Consider the following 17734-nt stretch of genomic DNA (forward strand, 5'->3'; position numbering starts at 1 on the left):
TTCCTCACCTCCCTGCTATGTTGTCCATGTCCATGAGATCTCTCTCTTTTTAAAAATATTTTGCTAATTCATTTTCAAATGGGCTGAGTCTGAGTAGATCCCAGCCTCCAGTTCAGCCTTTTACCTCAGCACAAGGATGGTGGGCCATGTGAGATTTGGTATCTTCATGACAGCCCTGCTTGGTATTTTAAAAACACTCTCAAATGTATGCAAAGGCAGAGCCACCCAGCCATTCATTTAGCAAGTGTTCACTTGTGTGTCAGAAGGCTGGGCTCTGTACCTGGAATGGAAACTCTGAGCTCCAGTCTCGCTTTGTCCTTTCTGAGTCTCAGTTTTGTCACCTATAAAAGGAAGGCTCATTCTTGAGGCAGGACAAAGAGTAGGGATCCTGGATTCAGCCTGCCCAGCGTTGAATCCCTGCTTTGTCACTTATTTGCTGTGTGGCTTTGGGGAAGTTACTTAAGCACTCAGAGCCTGTGAACTGATGATTATATTGTTACTTAGCAGACAGAGTTGTTGAGAGGATTAAATGGGTCAATAGTTATAAAGTGCTTTGAACACTGGCTGGCCCAGATCAAAGATAGATAAAACCTATATGTAGGTATGATTGCTCTTGTTGAGGCTCTGGCAAGACTCATCAGGCCATTTCCTGACTCTCTGGGTACACGGCTGGACCTCATTTCCAAACTCCCATGCAGTCGTGGTCAGGTGGCTGAGTTCTAACCCACGGAATGTGGGTGGAAGCCATGAAAACCTTCCATCTGAGGTTCTCCATGTCTGCCCCCCTCTGCAGTTCCAGCGGAGGTGAGCCTGGCAACCTCTGAGGCCAGATGCTGAGGATGGCACAGCCACGAGATGGAAGCAAATAAAAGATAACCTTCATGAAGCCAGCGAGATCTGGGGGCAGCTAGAGCTACTATAGCAAGTTCCTGGGCTAGGTACAGAGTTGGATAGGGACTAAGACATCTTTCCAAAGGGGCTGAGTCAGGCTGTGATTGTTCACTTGCTTGACTCTGAGTTTCTGTTATTATCTGGGTAACTGATCCAAAGGATGCCCAGTTCTCAGGCTGGGGATGAGAGCTTGTATGTCTAGCAAGTGCTGGCCGGGAATCTGGTGAGTCCTCCAGTCAGCTGCCCAAGCTGGCCACCCTCACTGTCTGGACAACGGGACCACACTTCTGCCCAGATGCCACAGGGAGCTGCTCAGGTTCCCCAGGCAGTCACCCATGTTCAAGGGTGGCATTTAGTACTCAGGTTGTGGTCCTTCGCCGTCTTCCCAGCTGTGATTGCCCCTTGAATGAGAATTAGCAGGAATGTTTGTGTAGGAGCCATCAAAATGGGCAAAGTGAAACTTTCCCTCAGGAAAACTCAAAACAGAGTCCACGCTCAGGGCTGGAAGGAGGCTTATCTCGTGGAACTGGCCCCTGGTGTGGGGTGGTTTTCAGAGTGTGCATCTGAGTGGGAGATGCAAGTGTCCCAGCAGTCTCAGCGGCATTTACTAGTTGCCCTTGTTCCAGGTTTGCTCCCCCTTTGATGAGAATCTCTCCCCTCCAGCACTCTATCTGCCCTTTCTCCAAGCACTTGTCATTTTTCACCTGATCTGATGGTCATTTCTACCCATGGATCGAGACCCTTCCGAAGATGCAGGGAGGCCAAGGATTTTGAGGCCAGGGCCATTAGAAAGAATTAAAGAAACATGAAAACAAACTAGAATGCTTTCACAGAGAAATAAAAGCGCACGCTGCTGCAGCCTTTGGCTACACTACGCATGGAGAGGCCAATCGAACAGCAGAAAATTAGTAAGGGTGAATTGGAGGCACCTTTGAGCCGGGTCCTTTGCCAAATAACCCTTTGTACTGTCCCTGTGGTCAGCTCAACCTACCTTTATTCTTGAAAGGCAATAGCTGAATGAGTAGACGGGCAGTGGGATGCTAATTCTGCCTCTGTCTACTCTGCAGGGCTAGTATGGGAATTACATGTTACATAAGGATAAAAACACTGCTTATGGCAGATGCCAATGGGAGAAACATGGTGGGCCAGGCCACATTTGCCAAAGGGCCAGGTATGCTTGCCTCTTTCTTCCCCGAGGATTTATTGAGCGCCTACTAAGTCCAGGTAGTGTGCATGGAAGTTGTGGTTCTGGTTCCAATAGGGCTTAGAATCTGGTGGAAACTACACATAAACAAATGATAATTACAACACGGCATGATGAATTATGATAGAACCACAAAGCACCATAAAAATACAAAAAAGGGGGCTCTATACTCAGACTTCAATGGTCCTAGAAGGCTTCTCAGAGGAAATGCTATCTCCTCTAGGACTGGAAGCAAAAGGAAGATTTAGGTATCTTAGTCCGTTCTGGCTGCTATAACAGAAAGACCACAAGTTGCATGGCTTATAAAAAAATAAATTTAGCAGAAACCGTTTTGGCTCAGTGGATAGAGCGTCAGTCTGCAGACTCAAAGGTCCCAGGTTCATTCCGGTCAAGTGCATGTACCTTGGTTGCAGGTACAACCACAGTAGTGGGTGTGCAGAAGGCAGCTGATTAATGTTTCTCTCTCATCAATGTTTCTAACTCTCTATCTCTCTCCCTTCCTCTTTGTGAAAAAATAAATAAAATAAATCAATAAAATATATTTAAAAACTAGATTTATTTCTTACCATTTTGGAGGCTGGGGAGTCTAAGATCAAGGTGCTGGAAGATTTAGGGTGTGGTGAGAGCCCTCTCTCACTGTGTCCTCACGTGACAGGGCTCTCTGGGGTCTCTTTTAGCAGGGCACTAATCCCATTCATGAGGCTCCACCCTCATGACCTAATCACCTGGCAAATGCCCCACCTTCTAACCATCACCTGGGCAATAGGTTTCAACCAGTGAATGGGAAGAGAGAGGGTCACAAATATTCAGTCCATACCACCAGGCACAAGGGGGCTTTGGAGGTGGGAAGGCATGTTCCAGGAAAATGAAACAAGGGTTACCTCTGAGGAACAAGAAAACTGAAGTGAAAGGAAGGTCATGATGAAAGATTGGGGAGGAAGGGCCAAGAGGGTCTGGAGCAGTGGTTTGCCAACCTGGCTGCAGCTTGGAGAAAATGCTAATGCCCAGTTCCCACCCCAGGTGGTTTAAAAGCTCCCAGGTGGAACAAATGTGAAGCCCCATGCAGGATCTTGTATACCAAGCGAAAGAGCTGGAAGTCTATCCTGAGAGCCACAGGGGTTCTCTGAGGGTTTTATAGAAGGAACGGGCATAACTGGATTTTTGTTTCTTCAGGAAGATTACTCCAGCTGCTGGGTGGCCCAAGGAAAGGGCTGGAAAGGCTGGGGTTGGAGACACTGGTTAAGAAGGTTGCTGCAGGGTCCAGGTGAGGAACAGCGCCTGAGGTGTCAATGGAGATGGCAGGAAGTGGGCCAATCTGAGGTGCGGGGGAAGATGGGCTAGAGGGGCGAGAAGACGAGGTTAAGACCTGGTTCCTGACTTGGACAATCCTCTGAAAAGGCTCCAGCGCCAGCTCTAGCTCCAGACTTGAGTCAATACTAGAGAGCAAGTAATTTCAGCCAGAGAATTGATTAGCTCTCTGGGAAGAGGGGTAAAGAGTGAGAAGAAAGGATGGCATAGGACAGAGGCCCAGGGAGCCCAGGGGGCCCAGGGAAAAGCTGGCCATAGAAGGAAGAGGAATGTCATAAGTGTGCACCATCACGAAAGCTAAGGATGTGGCTTTTGTAAGAAGGGTGCATTCCAGAGCATCAGATTCTTTGGAGTTGGACCCAAAGGTCACTGGTGACCTTGACAGTGAAAATGAGCGGAAGCCTGGGGTGGTGCTGAAGTGATGGTGAGAGCTGGCGCCACCTAACAGGGGCAGCTATTCTTTATCTTTTTCACATTGTAGCCAGAATGTGCTTACTTATTCATTCCATAAGTACTTTCTTTATTAAGCACTGGGCACTGTGTTCAGAGCTGTGGATAAGGCAAGTCCTTGACGCAGAAGACAAGCAAGGAGACAGATACTCTCATTCATATCAGAAAGGCGCGTGATGTGAGTGCTATCACAGAGATGCATGCCAGCCAGGAGCTTTGAAAAAAGCAGGATCAATGGTCCTAGGGAGGAGGGAAGGAGCAGGCAGGAAAGGTCCTGGAAAGGAAGCGGAACAAGGCTTGCGCTGGTATGGCTGTCATTGGGTGTCCACTGCAGAGTTCAGGTCTCAACTAGCAGAGGTGGAACAGCATTTGAAGACCTCCTAGCAGTTGGATGGGATCATGTGACTGAATTTGGGCAGTGAATGGTGAGGAGTGAGGAGCACATCACGTCCAGGCGGGAACACTCATTTGCCAGTGCAAGATCCTCCGGAGGTCTCTCCTCCCTCTCGCAGGGTGAGCAGTACTGTGCGAAGCTGTGGCTGCTTCTAGGTACCTGAGTAACTACCTTCAAGACACATTTCTCTTGATAAACAAGTATAAGGGAGAAAATATTATTTTCCCTCCACCCATCTATCTTAGGTTCATTGTCTAGAGCAGTGGTCCCCAACCTTTCTTTGACCACGCCCCACCTAAGCATCTCTAACATCCTGATGCCCCTCCCCATGACATATAATTTTTATTATTCAAAAAGTGAACTCCATTTTCACATGGAGGAAGCCTAAAAGGCCATTAACTTGGTCTCAACAGGCTTCCAAAGAACATGGCATCTATGAATGAGAAAAGTGAAAGAACGAAAGGACAGTTGAAGTACGGAGGAAGAAATCACAAATAGTTGTTAAAAAAATAGTAAAATTAAGTGATATGAAAAAATAGTTAATAAAGTTTCAAAATATGTAACAGAACTGTAATGCATAAATATGTCACAATATATATTTATATACTGTATATGAGGCTCCTAGAACCATAAGAAATACAAAAACTTCACTGTTAATACTAACTTGGGCTAATATAGCATCCTAAAGAACAGTACATTTTGCCGAAACTGGTTTGGCTCAGTGGTAGAGCATCGGTCTGCGGACTGAAAGGTCCTGGGTTTGATTCCGGTCAAGGGCATGTACGCTGGTTGCGGGCACATTCCCGGTGGGAGGTGTGCAAGAGGTGGCTGGTCGATGTTTCTCTCTCATCGACATTTCTGGCTCTCTATCGCTCTCCCTTTCTCTCTGTAAAAAAATCAATAAAATATATATATATTTTTAAAAAAGGAATAGTACATTTTTAGAGAACTGACCACAAAGGAAAAAGACTTTGAACTTTTAGGGATAGCAAATTGTGGAAAGGCAAATATATGGGGAAACTATTGGTAGATGAAGGCTAGTTTTAGCCAGGTTTGTTAGATTCCTCTGGTGCTGTCTCTGGGCCAATACAGATCCAGAGTTGTCACCAGTGATTGACTTATGTTCTCCCTGGTGGAGGGGGTGGAGGCATCTCTACAAATTCATGACCTGCTTTTAGGCAAATAGGGGAAAAACAGAGAGCTTTTCTTGAAATTGTTTCTTCTAATCTGCCTTTAGCTCAAAATAATCCTTATACCAAAGTGGCATTTTTGGAGGTGGCATACTCAGCTACCCTGAAGCAAACTTTTGCTATTTACTGTCACTATAGCATAACCTAGCCCAGAGTAGTCCCTAGACCACTAGCATCAGCTCCACCTGGGAACTTGTTAGAAATACAGATTCTCAGGCCCCACCCCAGACTTACTGAAGCTGAAGCCCTAGGGCTTTAAAGAACACCCCACTACAGGGGATTCGGATTCTCGCTCAGGTTTGAGAACTGCTGTCCTGGCTGGTGCAGACTCATCTGCCCATCTGGAAGGCCAAGCAGGAGGAATTAGAATCCAGAGCTCATCCTAGTAAACTTGAAAACAGAGTAAAAACACCAATTAAAGGCGAGGTGTTCATGTCATAGAAAATCATTTTTGTGTTGTTATTATTTTTTTTTTTCTTTTTTAGAGAGAGAGGAAAGGAGAGGAATAGAAACATCAATCATGAGAGAGAGTCATTGATCGACTGCCTTGTGCACGCCACAGCCTGGGCATGTGCCCTCATCGGATCAAACCATGACTTCCTGATTCATAGGTCAACACTCAACCACTGAGCTATGCCCACGGGGAGAGAAATATATATTTTAAATATATATATTTTTATTAATTTTGGAGAGGAAAGGAGAGAGTGATAGAAACATCAATGATGAGAATCATTGATCAGCCGCCTCCTGCACCCCTCCCCCCACCACTGGGGATCAAGCCGGCAATCCAGGCCTGTTGACTGGAATCAAACTGGGGACCTTTCAGTCCACAGGCCAATGGTCTATCCACTGAGCCAAACCAGCTAGGGTGAGAAAATATTTTTTAACAAGAAATTATTGTACCCATCCCCAAGATGGTGAAAACTGGCTGCGTGAACAGTCTCCCCCTCTGTTGCATCAGAAGATAATGCTGCTGCAGAAAGAATACTCCAAACCCAGTGTCACAGAAGTCACACCTCGGGCCTAAGAGAAACTCACAACCTGCTTCCATTTCTCCCCATGGCCTTGCTGACTTGGAGAATGCTCCTGAATGCTTGGAATCCCAAAAGCACATACAACCCAATTCTTCCCTCTGCTGGGTGAGCCATCAGAGCTTCCGCAGAGGCTGTGTGGTAATGGGCACCTGCTTAAATGAAGCAAAAAGTACAATTTCAAAGCAATTGCTTTTTAAACTGTCAAGCAAAAGGAATCCATCTGTGCATGTGAAATTATTTCAAGGGTTCTAACTATTAGCTGAAAGCAGGTGAGAGATGTCAACGAAAAGAAATGTTCTAGAAAGAGCTAGCGAATGTTTAAAGACGGACGCCTGACGACGCCTCTGGCCTGTTTTGGATGAAAAGACGTCTATTTTCACCAGCCCTAGGTGAGCTCCATGGAAAAACATTTTAAGAAAAAATTTAAATCCTGGTAACCAGATGCCATTCTGTTCTTTGGATCTGCTTTAATCAGTATGACTATGACCCTGACTGCATACGATCACTTTATCTCTCTCCTTTGCCTTAAATTTGATGCCAGGAGCCCTTGGCTTGCTTTCCGGCTGATATAGCTAACACTGTTCCGTGGCCTTCTCTTTGCTGTTGATAAATGCATCCTTGTACAGCCTCGCCAATGACAAGGATATTTATTCGGCAGACGTATGAGAGGTGTCTTGGCCATCCCTGGCAGGCATGCCTGGTCCAGGGCACCCATGCGGAGGGCACCTCAGGGGTAAGGCATTGCTACAGAGCCTGGCTGTTAGACTCTGCGAGGCCAACTCCAGCCTTTTCCACTGCATTTTCTCTAGGGGCTTCCGCTGCAATTAGACGTGTTCATGCCTTCAGTATCTCTGTAGGCACGGAAACTGGGCTGCTGAAAATAAGCAATTAGGGGACCTGCTGCCTCCCCTGGCTCTTCAGGTACCTCTTACCCGTGCCACTCTGCCAGGCTTAGCCAAGCAAAAGGATCCTGCTTACTCAGCCCACGAGGAGCCATGCAGATGGTGATGGGCTAGAGACGCTGGGACAGACTCAGAAGGGCCATGCATGCTTCTGGCACGTGAATGTGAAACATGCACATTCTGACTCAGTGGACTGGAGCCTCAGAGCCTGAATCGCTTGCAAGCTCCCAGGCAAGACTCTGCTGCCGTGGCCCACGTTATGAACGGCGAGGGGATAAGCACATTCTGCAACACCGTGACTTCCAGGACAGACGCTGCTCCACGGGCATTGATGGAAGGGCCTGGCTCCATTTTGATTTAGGATTCCTTAAAAGCAGGGACTGGATCTTACCGTTTTGAAACATTATTTTTTTGGTTTTGTTTTGTTCTCTGGCTGGCACTTGGCACAGGTCCCGCACACGGTGGGTGTGTATTTATTTAATTAAACAGAGCTGGCCTCGTTCCAAACGGGATTGCAAGTGGACTGAAACCCCAGCAGGCTCTAGCCAGGTGCCTGACGCACTGGCCAGGGAAGGAAGTCAGGCCCTGGGCTGAGACCCTTCCCCCAAAGGTCCCCATCACCTCCGGGTACCTGGGTTACACCTCGGCTGCTGCTCTTTTGAAATTCTCTCTTCTAACCCCATTTTAAAATCGGTTTACCCTAGAGAGCTGGCCAGAGGAGGAAAACAAAACAAAACAAAACAAAACCCAGAAAGCCCTGCGGGGCGGTGAGGCTCAGGCACATCCAAAACTCGGCTCTCCGCCCAACTCTCAGGTTTCCCTCCGCCTGGTCTGCAGGTCGGCCCTGCGCCCCCGCCGCCGGCTCCCCGCCCGCCCCCAGGCCCTTGGGGAGCCGGGAGCCGTCCCAGCCGGCACAGGAGCTCATGGGCTTCCTGCTGGCTCTGCTTCAGGAATTAATCTTCTCCAGCATCTCCTGCACCCTCGAGGTGGGGGGAGGGTGTCGAGCCACCCCGGAGGTCGTGGGGAGCTCAGACAAGAGCGATTGCGCTATGGAAACCCTGGTTCCAGGAGTCGCCGCGGAGCCATAACCTGTTCCTCTGGGCAGCAGCCTCCGAGGGCCCTGGAGGCGGGGTTGGGCGCGGGTCCACAGGGGGAGAGGCAGAGGAGGAGGGAGGAGGGAGGAGGAGGAGGGTGATGGAGCGGGCGAGTGCGCCCAGGAGGAGGAGTACACGTGCTGCCAGGGGGTGAGAGGCGGGCGGGAGGGAGGGGAAGGGAGGCGTGAGCTGCAGGCGGGAGGCGCCACGGCCTGGAGACGCAGGCGCCGGCAGCCGGAGAGAAAGTTCCCGCGGAGAGCGCGCCCCGGGGAGGGCCGGCGTCGAGGCCGCTCGCAGCGGAGGTCGCGGGTCCTGCGCGCCCGGCCTGCCTGCCTCCTGCGCGCCCTGGACCGCCCGGCCCGGCTCCTCGGGGAGCTGCCGCGGCCAAACTTGGAGGCGGAGGAGGAGGAGGAGGAGGAGGAGGAGGAGGAGGAGGAGGAGGAGGAGGAGGAGGAGAAGGAGGAGGAGGAGAAGGAGGAGGATGCTGCGAGCGGGAGCGGCGGCGCGGGACGCGGGGGCGCACTGAGTGCTCCCCGGGGGCGGCCCCAGGTGAGGCAGCCGGCGCCGCGGCCCCGCGAGCCCGCCGAGCCCGGGCTGCCAGGTAGCGGCTCCCGCGCCGGGACTGCGCCAGCCCTGCCAGCCCTGCCAGCCAGGGCCGCCAGCGCCACCGCCACCGCGCCCGCGTCGCCTCCTCGCCACGGAGCCATGGTGCGCGGGGCGCGCACGCCCGGAGCGGGACTCTGAGCTCCGCCACGCCGCGCGCCCGCCGCCTCTCCCGGGCTCCCCGCCGACCTTCCTCCGGGGCATGAGGCTCCGGTCCGGGGACCCTCGCCTCTGAGCGGAGCGGCGCCGCTGGACCCCAGACAGCGCTCCGGCGGCAGAGCCTCCGCACCCCCGGGACCGGCCCCCAGCGCTCCGGGATGGCGCTGCCAGGCCCCCTCCGGCCGCCGCGCAAAGTTCGCAGGAGGCGAGAGCTGCTGCTGCAGCAGATCGGCTTCGTGTGCGCCGTGCTGGCGCTGGCGTGCTGCGCGCCCGGCCTCTTCGGCAGCCCGGGTAGGTGCCGGCGTGCGGGCCGAACCGGGAGTTGGGGGGCTCGGGCTGGGAAGCCTCGGGCAGCTCCGAGATGTCGCCCCTTCCTGCCCCGTCAGGTGGGTCCCAAGGGCCCACGCAGTCCCCTCCCCGCGGAGCAGGTAGCGCGCACCCCGGAGGGCTGGTGGCGGCGCTCCGAGCCCCGGCGCCGGGTCCCCGAGCTGCGTGCGGCCCCCGGGGGCTCCGGACGCAGCCGCCGGTGGAGTTACTAGGAATCTGTGTCCGGGGTGTGCGGGGATGGGCAGCGCGGCCGGGGTCCAGGTGTGGGCTCCCTTGACCTGCGGGGTCCGCCTTCCTCCGCTGCGGAGCGGAGACGGTTGTTCTCCGCGTCCCCGGAACACCCCCATTCAGAGGCTGTGAACCCCTCTTCCCTCCCCGGAGGCTGCTGCCATGTTCCAGCATCGCTCTCCCAACTCCTCTCATCCCCCGGGGAGGAGCTCTGGCGTCTGGGGCACAGCCCACACCTCCTTCACCCGAGTCCCATAGGAAAGGCAAATCCGAGGTGGAGAGCAGGAGAAACTTACAAAAAAAGAAAAGATCGGGTGGTGGCAGTGGGCATGGGAGCCCCTCTGGAGTCTTCAGGAGACACCCACTTGGCCCACATTGCCATTTTTAATGGGATGCTGGGGGCCTTTTGTTTTTCACATTTTAAAAATATGAAGAACGCAGGTGATTTAGCAAAGTGGACACGGCATAAAGAGGCAGTACCTTCTGGAGCAGTGAGAAAGGGACGATGTAGAGAGGTTTATAGTGAGGGACAGGCAACATTTAGCTGGAACTTGATTAAAGTTAAAAAAAAAAAAAAAAAGAATACTGCTCTTCAAACCCATACTCAGTGACTGAGGATGTAAGGTTAAGCGGCCACTGTTTCCAACAAAACCAGAATGGTTATTTGCACATCTTAATACCCGGTGGTTTGCAATGGGGCGAGGTGATGTGTTTCCCCCCTTAACTACACACCAGAGATAACAAAACCCCCAGAGGCTCTTAGGTATCAGCATTGGAGAAGGGTTGTCACCCCGCTGAGGCCCTGTAGGCATCGGAGAGGTACATGAATGCTGTAAAGTTCCCGTAGTGAGAATCGCCCGTGTTTGCTGCATCAGGTCTTGCTGTTAGGAGTTTAACCGCGTGTGGTCCCTGCCATTCACACTTGTGACCTCACGTGGTCCTCCGTGTGGCCCTTGGACCAACAGAGTCAGCATCTCCTGGGAGCCGGCTAGTGCTGAATCCGAACCAGAATCTGCATTTTACCGGGGTCCCCAGGTCATTGTCACATTCAAGCGTGAGAAGCCCTGGGCCAGACCCCATCGATCTTCTCCACCTGCCTGCTGGCTTCCTGTCCATGTGCAGGCCCTGCAGAGCTGGGTTGGGTTAGAGCTGGGGCACCTGAGCATCTTCACTAGCAGAGAACTTCCCGTTCGCTTTTCTACACTCTTTGTTGCCCTTGGGAGGGGCCAAAAAAGGAGAGATGTTGGCCAAGGTCAGAGCACACGCTGACCCACCTGGGGCTGGGGACAATGGACTCCATCTGGGAACCAGATGACTGTAGGTGATATCTATTGTGTTTCCAATCATTGTATCACTCCGTACAGTGGCTGTAAGTAGTCAAAGAGGGCTGCTGCGGCTAGATGACCGGTAGGTGAGGTCATGGTGAGAATGCAGGCGCCACCTTGGCCTAATGGTGTCTGTTGACTTAATTTCCAACCCAGGGCACAAGACAGCTTCTGCAAGCAAGCAGGCTCTGCCCGCCTCGTGGAGAAACAGAAAGCTGATGGCACCGCTGAATGGGACTCAGACAGCTAAGAACTGCACAGATCCTGGTAAGAAATAGATTCTTCACCCTCCTCCGACACCCCCTCCCGCCCCCGGCATTCAGCTGGGCCTGGAGACCGGGCCTGTGTGGCCAGTGAAGCCAGAGCTGGGAAAGGGGGTTTTATGCACCAGGGTGGGAGGCGAGCGGGAGGGCATCTCAAGGTAATGTACACATGTTGATCAGTTGTGCTGCTAAGCAACTCAAGTACTTTCTTTATCCAACATCTGAAAAAGGTCACATTCAAGAGTTTTAAATTTTCATTTTCTCACAATGCTCCGAAGGCTCAGAGTTCCCCACTCTCTTGATTTTGTTGGCCCGGGCGTCTTTTCTTGTTGTGCCCACTTGCTGGAGCTCTAGGGGCACCAAGCCCAGCTGCTCTGATGGATGGCGCCTGGGGAAGACCTGTCAGCCAGGGCAGCTGCAGGGGAAGACTCGGGGTCCCGGGCCCCTTCTCTGAAGTGGGAGTTTCTGGGGTGTCATCTCAGCTCAGGGATGAGTGCTGCCTGCCCTGGAAGCAGTTTCCATGTTCCTTCTGAGACGTCTGGAGGTGGGTGGAGGCTTTGGGACCCAGGGATGACAGCTGGTCCCTGTCCTTCCGCAGGCAGGCTTTGCTAGAGGAGGGGAGGGTCCGGGAGGGGACAGTGCTCCTGGCAGGCAGAGGGGCGGAGGGAAACTGCCCAGGCCTCTGCAGGGCATCCTGGGCTGTGTCTCTGGCGCCAGCGCGTGGTGGTCTCTGATAGAAGGACCCGGTGGGGTGATGTATTTGGAGGCTTTGAGAAAATGAGGCTTTATGACAGGTGGATACCACTTAGCTTTTCCACTGAGTTGCTGGTGAGTCACGTGATGTGTTTAGGCCTCTGCTTTCCCGCCTGTGAAATGGGCAGACTCGTGCTTGCCTGCTCGGGGTTGTTGGAAGAATCTGGTAAGACTCTGGGTGGGGCTGTGTGAGAGGAAATGGAACCCCAGGGCCAAGGAGCAGGTTTGAATGGCGTCGTCCGGTGGCTCATTTTTTACAGGCAGGTCTCAGCTGCGTTTCACGGGTCAGGGAGGGACACACGACTTGCCTAAGTCACGGAACCTGTGGCGTGAGGCTTCCTCGGAGCCTAGGCAGTGCGATTAGCATGTTTGGTGGTTCCATGTGCACAGGGCGGCTGGGGCCTTTCCTCCAAGCCTGCTTTCTACACCATCTCCTTCCCTTCTCCCAGGATTCTTCTGAGAAGTACAGGTGGGCATGGAGGGCAGGTGAGCACAGGCTTGCAGAGAAGCAACTAGAATTCCCTTTGAACTTTGAACTCTCACCTATCCTGGTGACTCAGCAGCAGTGGTACCCACCCTGTCATTTAACCTCCCCCAGGGCACCTTTCATCAGCCAGAAATGTGTGTGTGTGTGTGTGTGTGTGTGTGCGTGTGTGCACGCGCCCCGGACTGACATGGGCGCACAGACAAGGCCGTCCTTGCACTCCAGTGACCTGAGATGCTAATTAGCACCAGGCAGGCAGGGAACACAGGGCTTTTCTGGGAAAGGAATTGGGGTTGGCGCCCTAGCCTGTTTGGCTCAGTAGATAGAGCATTGGCCTGTGGACTGAAGGGTCCCAGGTTTGATTCCCTGTCAGGGCACATGCCTGGATTGCGGGCTCAGTCCCCAGTGTGGGTCATGCAGGATGCAGCCAATCAATGATTTCTCTCTCATCATTCATCTAGCTCTCTCTCTCTCTCTCTCTCTCTCTCTCTCCCTTCCTCTCTAAAAAAAAAAAAAAAAAAAAATTGGCGTTGGTGCAGTTTTGACTGGTTTCTAGCTCATGGTGCACTTGGTCTTGGACTGGGCAAATTGGCTTAGATAAACTCCCCTTTCTTAGAGTCTCCTATGCTCAACTGTTTCCTGAATTTTCAGTGAATTCTCTGATGAAAAATGATCACACTAGCCTGGCTGGTGTTGCTCAGTGGTGAGCGTCGACCTATGAACCAGGAGGTCAAGGTTTGATTTCCGGTCAGGGCACATGCCTGGGTTGTGGGCTGGATCCCCAGTGGGGTTGTGCAGGAGGCAGCCGGTCAGTAATTTTCTCTCATCATTGATGTTTCTCTCTCTTTCTCTTCCTCTCTGAAGTCAATAAAAGTATATATATATATATATGTTTTTTAAAAAAAATAACCCCACTAACTGTGGAGCAGGCAGTCCTACCTGGCAGGAGGGCCTGGACTTGTGCCCCTTCCGGAGAGGAAATGGAGGGGAATCAGCAACCTTTTTTTGCAATAATTAACACTTGTGTTATGGTGTGTTGACTGTTTCTGGAATAGGGCCCTGTACACAGAAGGGACTCAGTAAATATTGGTAAAATGATAGAATGAAAGTGTATTTTGAATATTAAGCACTTTAATTCTTAGAGTGTTTCTGCAAAGATGAGGAGCAAGAAGCACTGAAGTGTAGTGACTTTCCAAGATCTCTTGCTGGTGGGAGCATCCCTGGTGTTCTGGCTCCAGATCCCATGTACCTGCCCTCTCACACAGCACTGCATTCGCCTCCCCCTAGTCCCTATCCCATCCCTACCCCCATCCCTACTGCACAAGCCCCAGCTCTCCTCCCAGTCCCGGTAGGCTGAGGCCTGTCTTCCCTGCCAGCCCCTGGTCTCTGGGCTGGGAGAATATCCAGCCTCCTTCCCATTTCACAATCGTGTGGGGGCACTGGGTAGGGAGTATGAGCATGTGTGAGAGTCAATTCTTATCATCAAGCTGCTCACGTTGTGGGGAGAAGGCCTGAGCTCTGGTGTCTCTTCCTTTTCTTAGGAGGGCACTAATCCCATCATAGGGACCCCACCCACCTTCATGACCTCATCTAACCCTAATTACCTCCAACAACCATCACATTAGGGGGTTAGGGCTTTAACATAGGAATTTGGGGGAGACGCAGTCCTTCAGTCCAGATCAGGAACCAAAGAGTTTCCACTCATCTCGCAGGAGTGGCACCCGGAGTGTTTGAGGACAGCGTCTGACACCTGGCCTGCAGGTGAGAAACACCTGTGGGCTCTGACAAATACAGATGCCTGGCCCTGGCTCTGGCCCCAGTTCGTGACATCAGAACCAGAGATGGACCTGTTCTGTGGCCAGTTTTCAGAGCTTCTGGGAAACTGGCTCACCCCCCCCCTCCCCCCAAATCCTCCATGGTGGGCTCCCCTTTGTCATTGCAGCATCCCCAGGCCTGCCCTGGTCATGCAACCCAAGTTGCTTCCGAGTCCCGGGCTCTCTGGCTTAGCTCTTTGCAGGCAAGAATTCTATCCCTCTTTTTCCTGTTGGCTTGCTTCCTCCAAGTAGACTCTAGAAGGTGAAAGCCTTGTTTGCTTTCTAAAACCACAGCGTGTGCTTCAGGTTTTCCTTCTGTAAAAGGTGGGTGAAAATTGAATCCACCTCATAGGGTTGTTAGAATTAAATGAGTTCCCTTCCACCAAGTGATACACACACCCATGCTCTGGCTTCAGCCTGCCTTTGGTTCTTTTCTTATCGGCCTACTCCAGAGACGATACCATGTCTGTGTACAGTAGGTACTGGAAAAACTACTGTCAATCAAATGTCAGGACACGTTGAGAGGTAAACGTCTTGCCAAACACTGTTTCTTCTTCTCTCCTGGAAACACATGTCTTGGTTTGATTTTTTTTTTTTTTTTTAATGTTTTGAGGATTTGGGATGCGAGAGGGTGGCAGACCTTGCAGAGCTTGCCTCTAAAAGGAATTTGTCCCTTGGCTGGTGTTATGTTACATGTTGGTGTTTAGCTCACGTGGGCCTGGCTTCCTCCCATGTCTGAGACTGGATCAGCGATCCATCCTCCCCTGGGTCACCTGGTCATCCTTCCTCTGCCCCGTGTTTAGAAGGAGCAGCAGGGACAGAGGGTGGCTTGGTTCCCCCTGTTGTCATTGGTGCACGCGTGTGCGTGCTTGCGTGCGTGCGTGTGGGTTTATGTTTGGTGGTGGTGGTGGTGGGGTGTCTATTTTATCTTTTGTGGTTTAACACTTGTCTTTTGGAATGCCCGGTGGCTGTGCACCTTAGCTCAGGCTGCTGGGGACAATACCATGGCCTGGATGCATAAAGCACAGAGGAAAAGTATTTTCTCACAGTTCTGGAGGCTGGAGGTCCAAGGTCAGGGCTCCCCCGTATTGGGGTTCTGGCTTGCAGACTGTGCCTTCTTGCTCAGTCCTCATGGAGGTCTCTGGAGGCTCTTCTGGAGCTGCAAAGAGTCCATTGGAAGGCTGCTGATCCCATCAGACTGGGGCCCCACCCTGGGGACCCATATACCCATATTACCTTCCAAAGGCCCCATGTTCAAATACATTGCTTTGCTTTGGGTTAGGGCTTCAACATGAGAATTGGGGGGATGGGTAGATGGGAGCACACAAACATTTTGTCCATCACAGTGTTCATAGAAGGAATGCTGGGAAAAGAGGGCTGAGGGCCCAGTTGATGTGGCTCAGCGGTTGAGTGTTGATCTGTGAATCAGGAGATGAGGGTTCGATTCCCGGTCAGGGCACATACCTGGATTGAGGGTTCGATCCACAGTAGGGGGTGCGCAGGAGGCAGCTGATCAATGATTCTCTCTCATCAATATTTCTAACTCTCTCTCCCTCTCCCTCTTGGAAGTTAATAAAAATATATTTATTAAAAAAAGAAAGAAAGAAAGAAAGAAAGAGGGCTTAGGGAGGGGTGCCTGAGAGAGAACTGAAGATGAAGATGGTTCCTAGCATTTCAGGAGACTGGAGGAGTTGGAGGCAGGATCTTCCCTGGTCACCCTGGTTCTGATCCACCCTCACTTTGCATCCGGTACCAGGACTGGGGTGAAGCCACCAGGACTGGGGTGAAGTCACGTGGTGGGTCTGGTGAGGGCGGAGCCTGTGCAGGAGCTGGCATTGGGCCTGGGCTAGGAGGAGAGGAGGAGAGGAGGAGAAGAGGAGATGGCTCCGCTGCGGAAGCCATCTCTGTAGGAGCCCCAGCTCGGGGAGTGGAGGTGCAGAAAGCATGAGTGGGAGGAGGAGACCTGGAGCTGCAAAAAGTACATCAGGGCCCGTGGGCGTGGAGGTGAGGCCCAGCCAAGGTCTGTGAGAATGCACCTTCAGCAGGCTTGGGAGACAAGCAAGCCGCACGCCCCAAGCATCAGAGTTATGTAAGAGCAAATTCTGAGTAGGAAAGGCAAGAATTGAACTCATTGCTGCTCAGCAGGGGGCGGGCGGGGGGGAGGGGAGCTCACAGTTCAGTCAGTATTATCCCAGAGGGTAGAAGGTAGACGCAGGCTCCAGCCTGGGGAGGGGGACCCTGGGCACGACAACCTCCAGGGACCCAGGGGGCTTCTTAGGAAAGGGTCACCAGCCCCTTTGTGATGGTGATAGACTGGCCCAGCCCACCTGGTCACAAACGGAGCTGATGAATGCAGCCCTTCATGGGTGGGATCACTCTGCCTTTGGGATGGGCATGCTGTGCGTTGGGTCAAGGGGCTTGACCAAAGGTCTGGTTCCTCGTTCCGGTTCTGCCAAGATGCTGCCTGACATTTGGGGAATCCCTCCCTCTCCTCCTCCTGCCCTCTCCCAACAAAACGAGATTGCACTGGGCGCGCCCACCGTGTCCAGTAGGTAGAAAAAGCGCCCGTCCCAGCAAGCACGGGCTCTGCTCGCAGATGGCAGCTGGGCGTGTGGAGACAGAAGTGTGAGCCGGTTGTGTGACCTTGAGCAAGTGCATGATCCCTCCAAGCGTCCCGTCTTCTCTTTTATAAAGTGAGCAAGACAGCAGTTCCTGCCTGCCCCGCGGGCTGCTGCCAGCCTTAGCCCACGTGGCGGCTAGAAGGAGTGAAGGCAGGCGGAGCTCACGGTGGCTGCCATCATCGCCCTCCTTGCTAAAAACCAATGCATTAAGGACTGGGGGCTGTTCTGAGTGCTTCTGTGAATTGACTTCTCACAAATACTCCTTTAGGCAGGCGCTCTTAGTGCCCTCGTGTTACAGGCCAGGAAAAGAAGACCAAAGCGATGAAGTGACTAGTTCAAGGTCACCCAGCCAAACCAGAAGCAGGGCCAGGTGTGGGTATGTGTTTTTAATAGGCTTTATTTATTTATTAGAGGCCCAGTGCATGAAATTCGTGCACTGGGGAAGGTGTCCCTCAGCCCAGCCTGCACCCTCTCCAATTTGGGACCACTGGCTTCTAACCGCTCATCTGCCTGCATGACTGCCCCCAAACTGCTCTGGAGTCCATAGATGACACCAGTCCACTCTTTGTAGCGCACATTTTGTGAGTTTGGATAGATGTATAACAGCATGTATCCACCACTGCGATAGCATGCAGCCGTAGTCCCCGTGCCCGAACGGTCGCCAGGGGAGACATCGGGTTTGAATGTGAG

At 52.4% G+C, this 17734-nt stretch overlaps 1 protein-coding gene across 2 annotated transcripts in view; it reads left to right on the plus strand.

Moving 5' to 3' along the window:
* The first annotated feature begins 8934 nt into the window (after positions 1-8934).
* The window catches only part of SLC24A4 (solute carrier family 24 member 4), a 107382-nt gene continuing 98582 nt past the window's right edge, over positions 8935-17734 (plus strand). For both annotated transcript variants that reach the window (XM_036411674.2, XM_036411675.2), the window contains exons 1-2: positions 8935-9520; positions 11266-11376. In XM_036411674.2, the coding sequence (XP_036267567.1) occupies positions 9388-9520; positions 11266-11376 (244 nt within the window). In that variant the 5' untranslated portion in view covers positions 8935-9387. The remainder of the gene's footprint in view (positions 9521-11265; positions 11377-17734) is intronic.

The sequence above is a fragment of the Pipistrellus kuhlii genome, unplaced genomic scaffold (genome assembly GCF_014108245.1).
Source record: "Pipistrellus kuhlii isolate mPipKuh1 unplaced genomic scaffold, mPipKuh1.p scaffold_m20_p_41, whole genome shotgun sequence".
Classification (NCBI taxonomy): Eukaryota; Metazoa; Chordata; class Mammalia; order Chiroptera; family Vespertilionidae; genus Pipistrellus; species Pipistrellus kuhlii.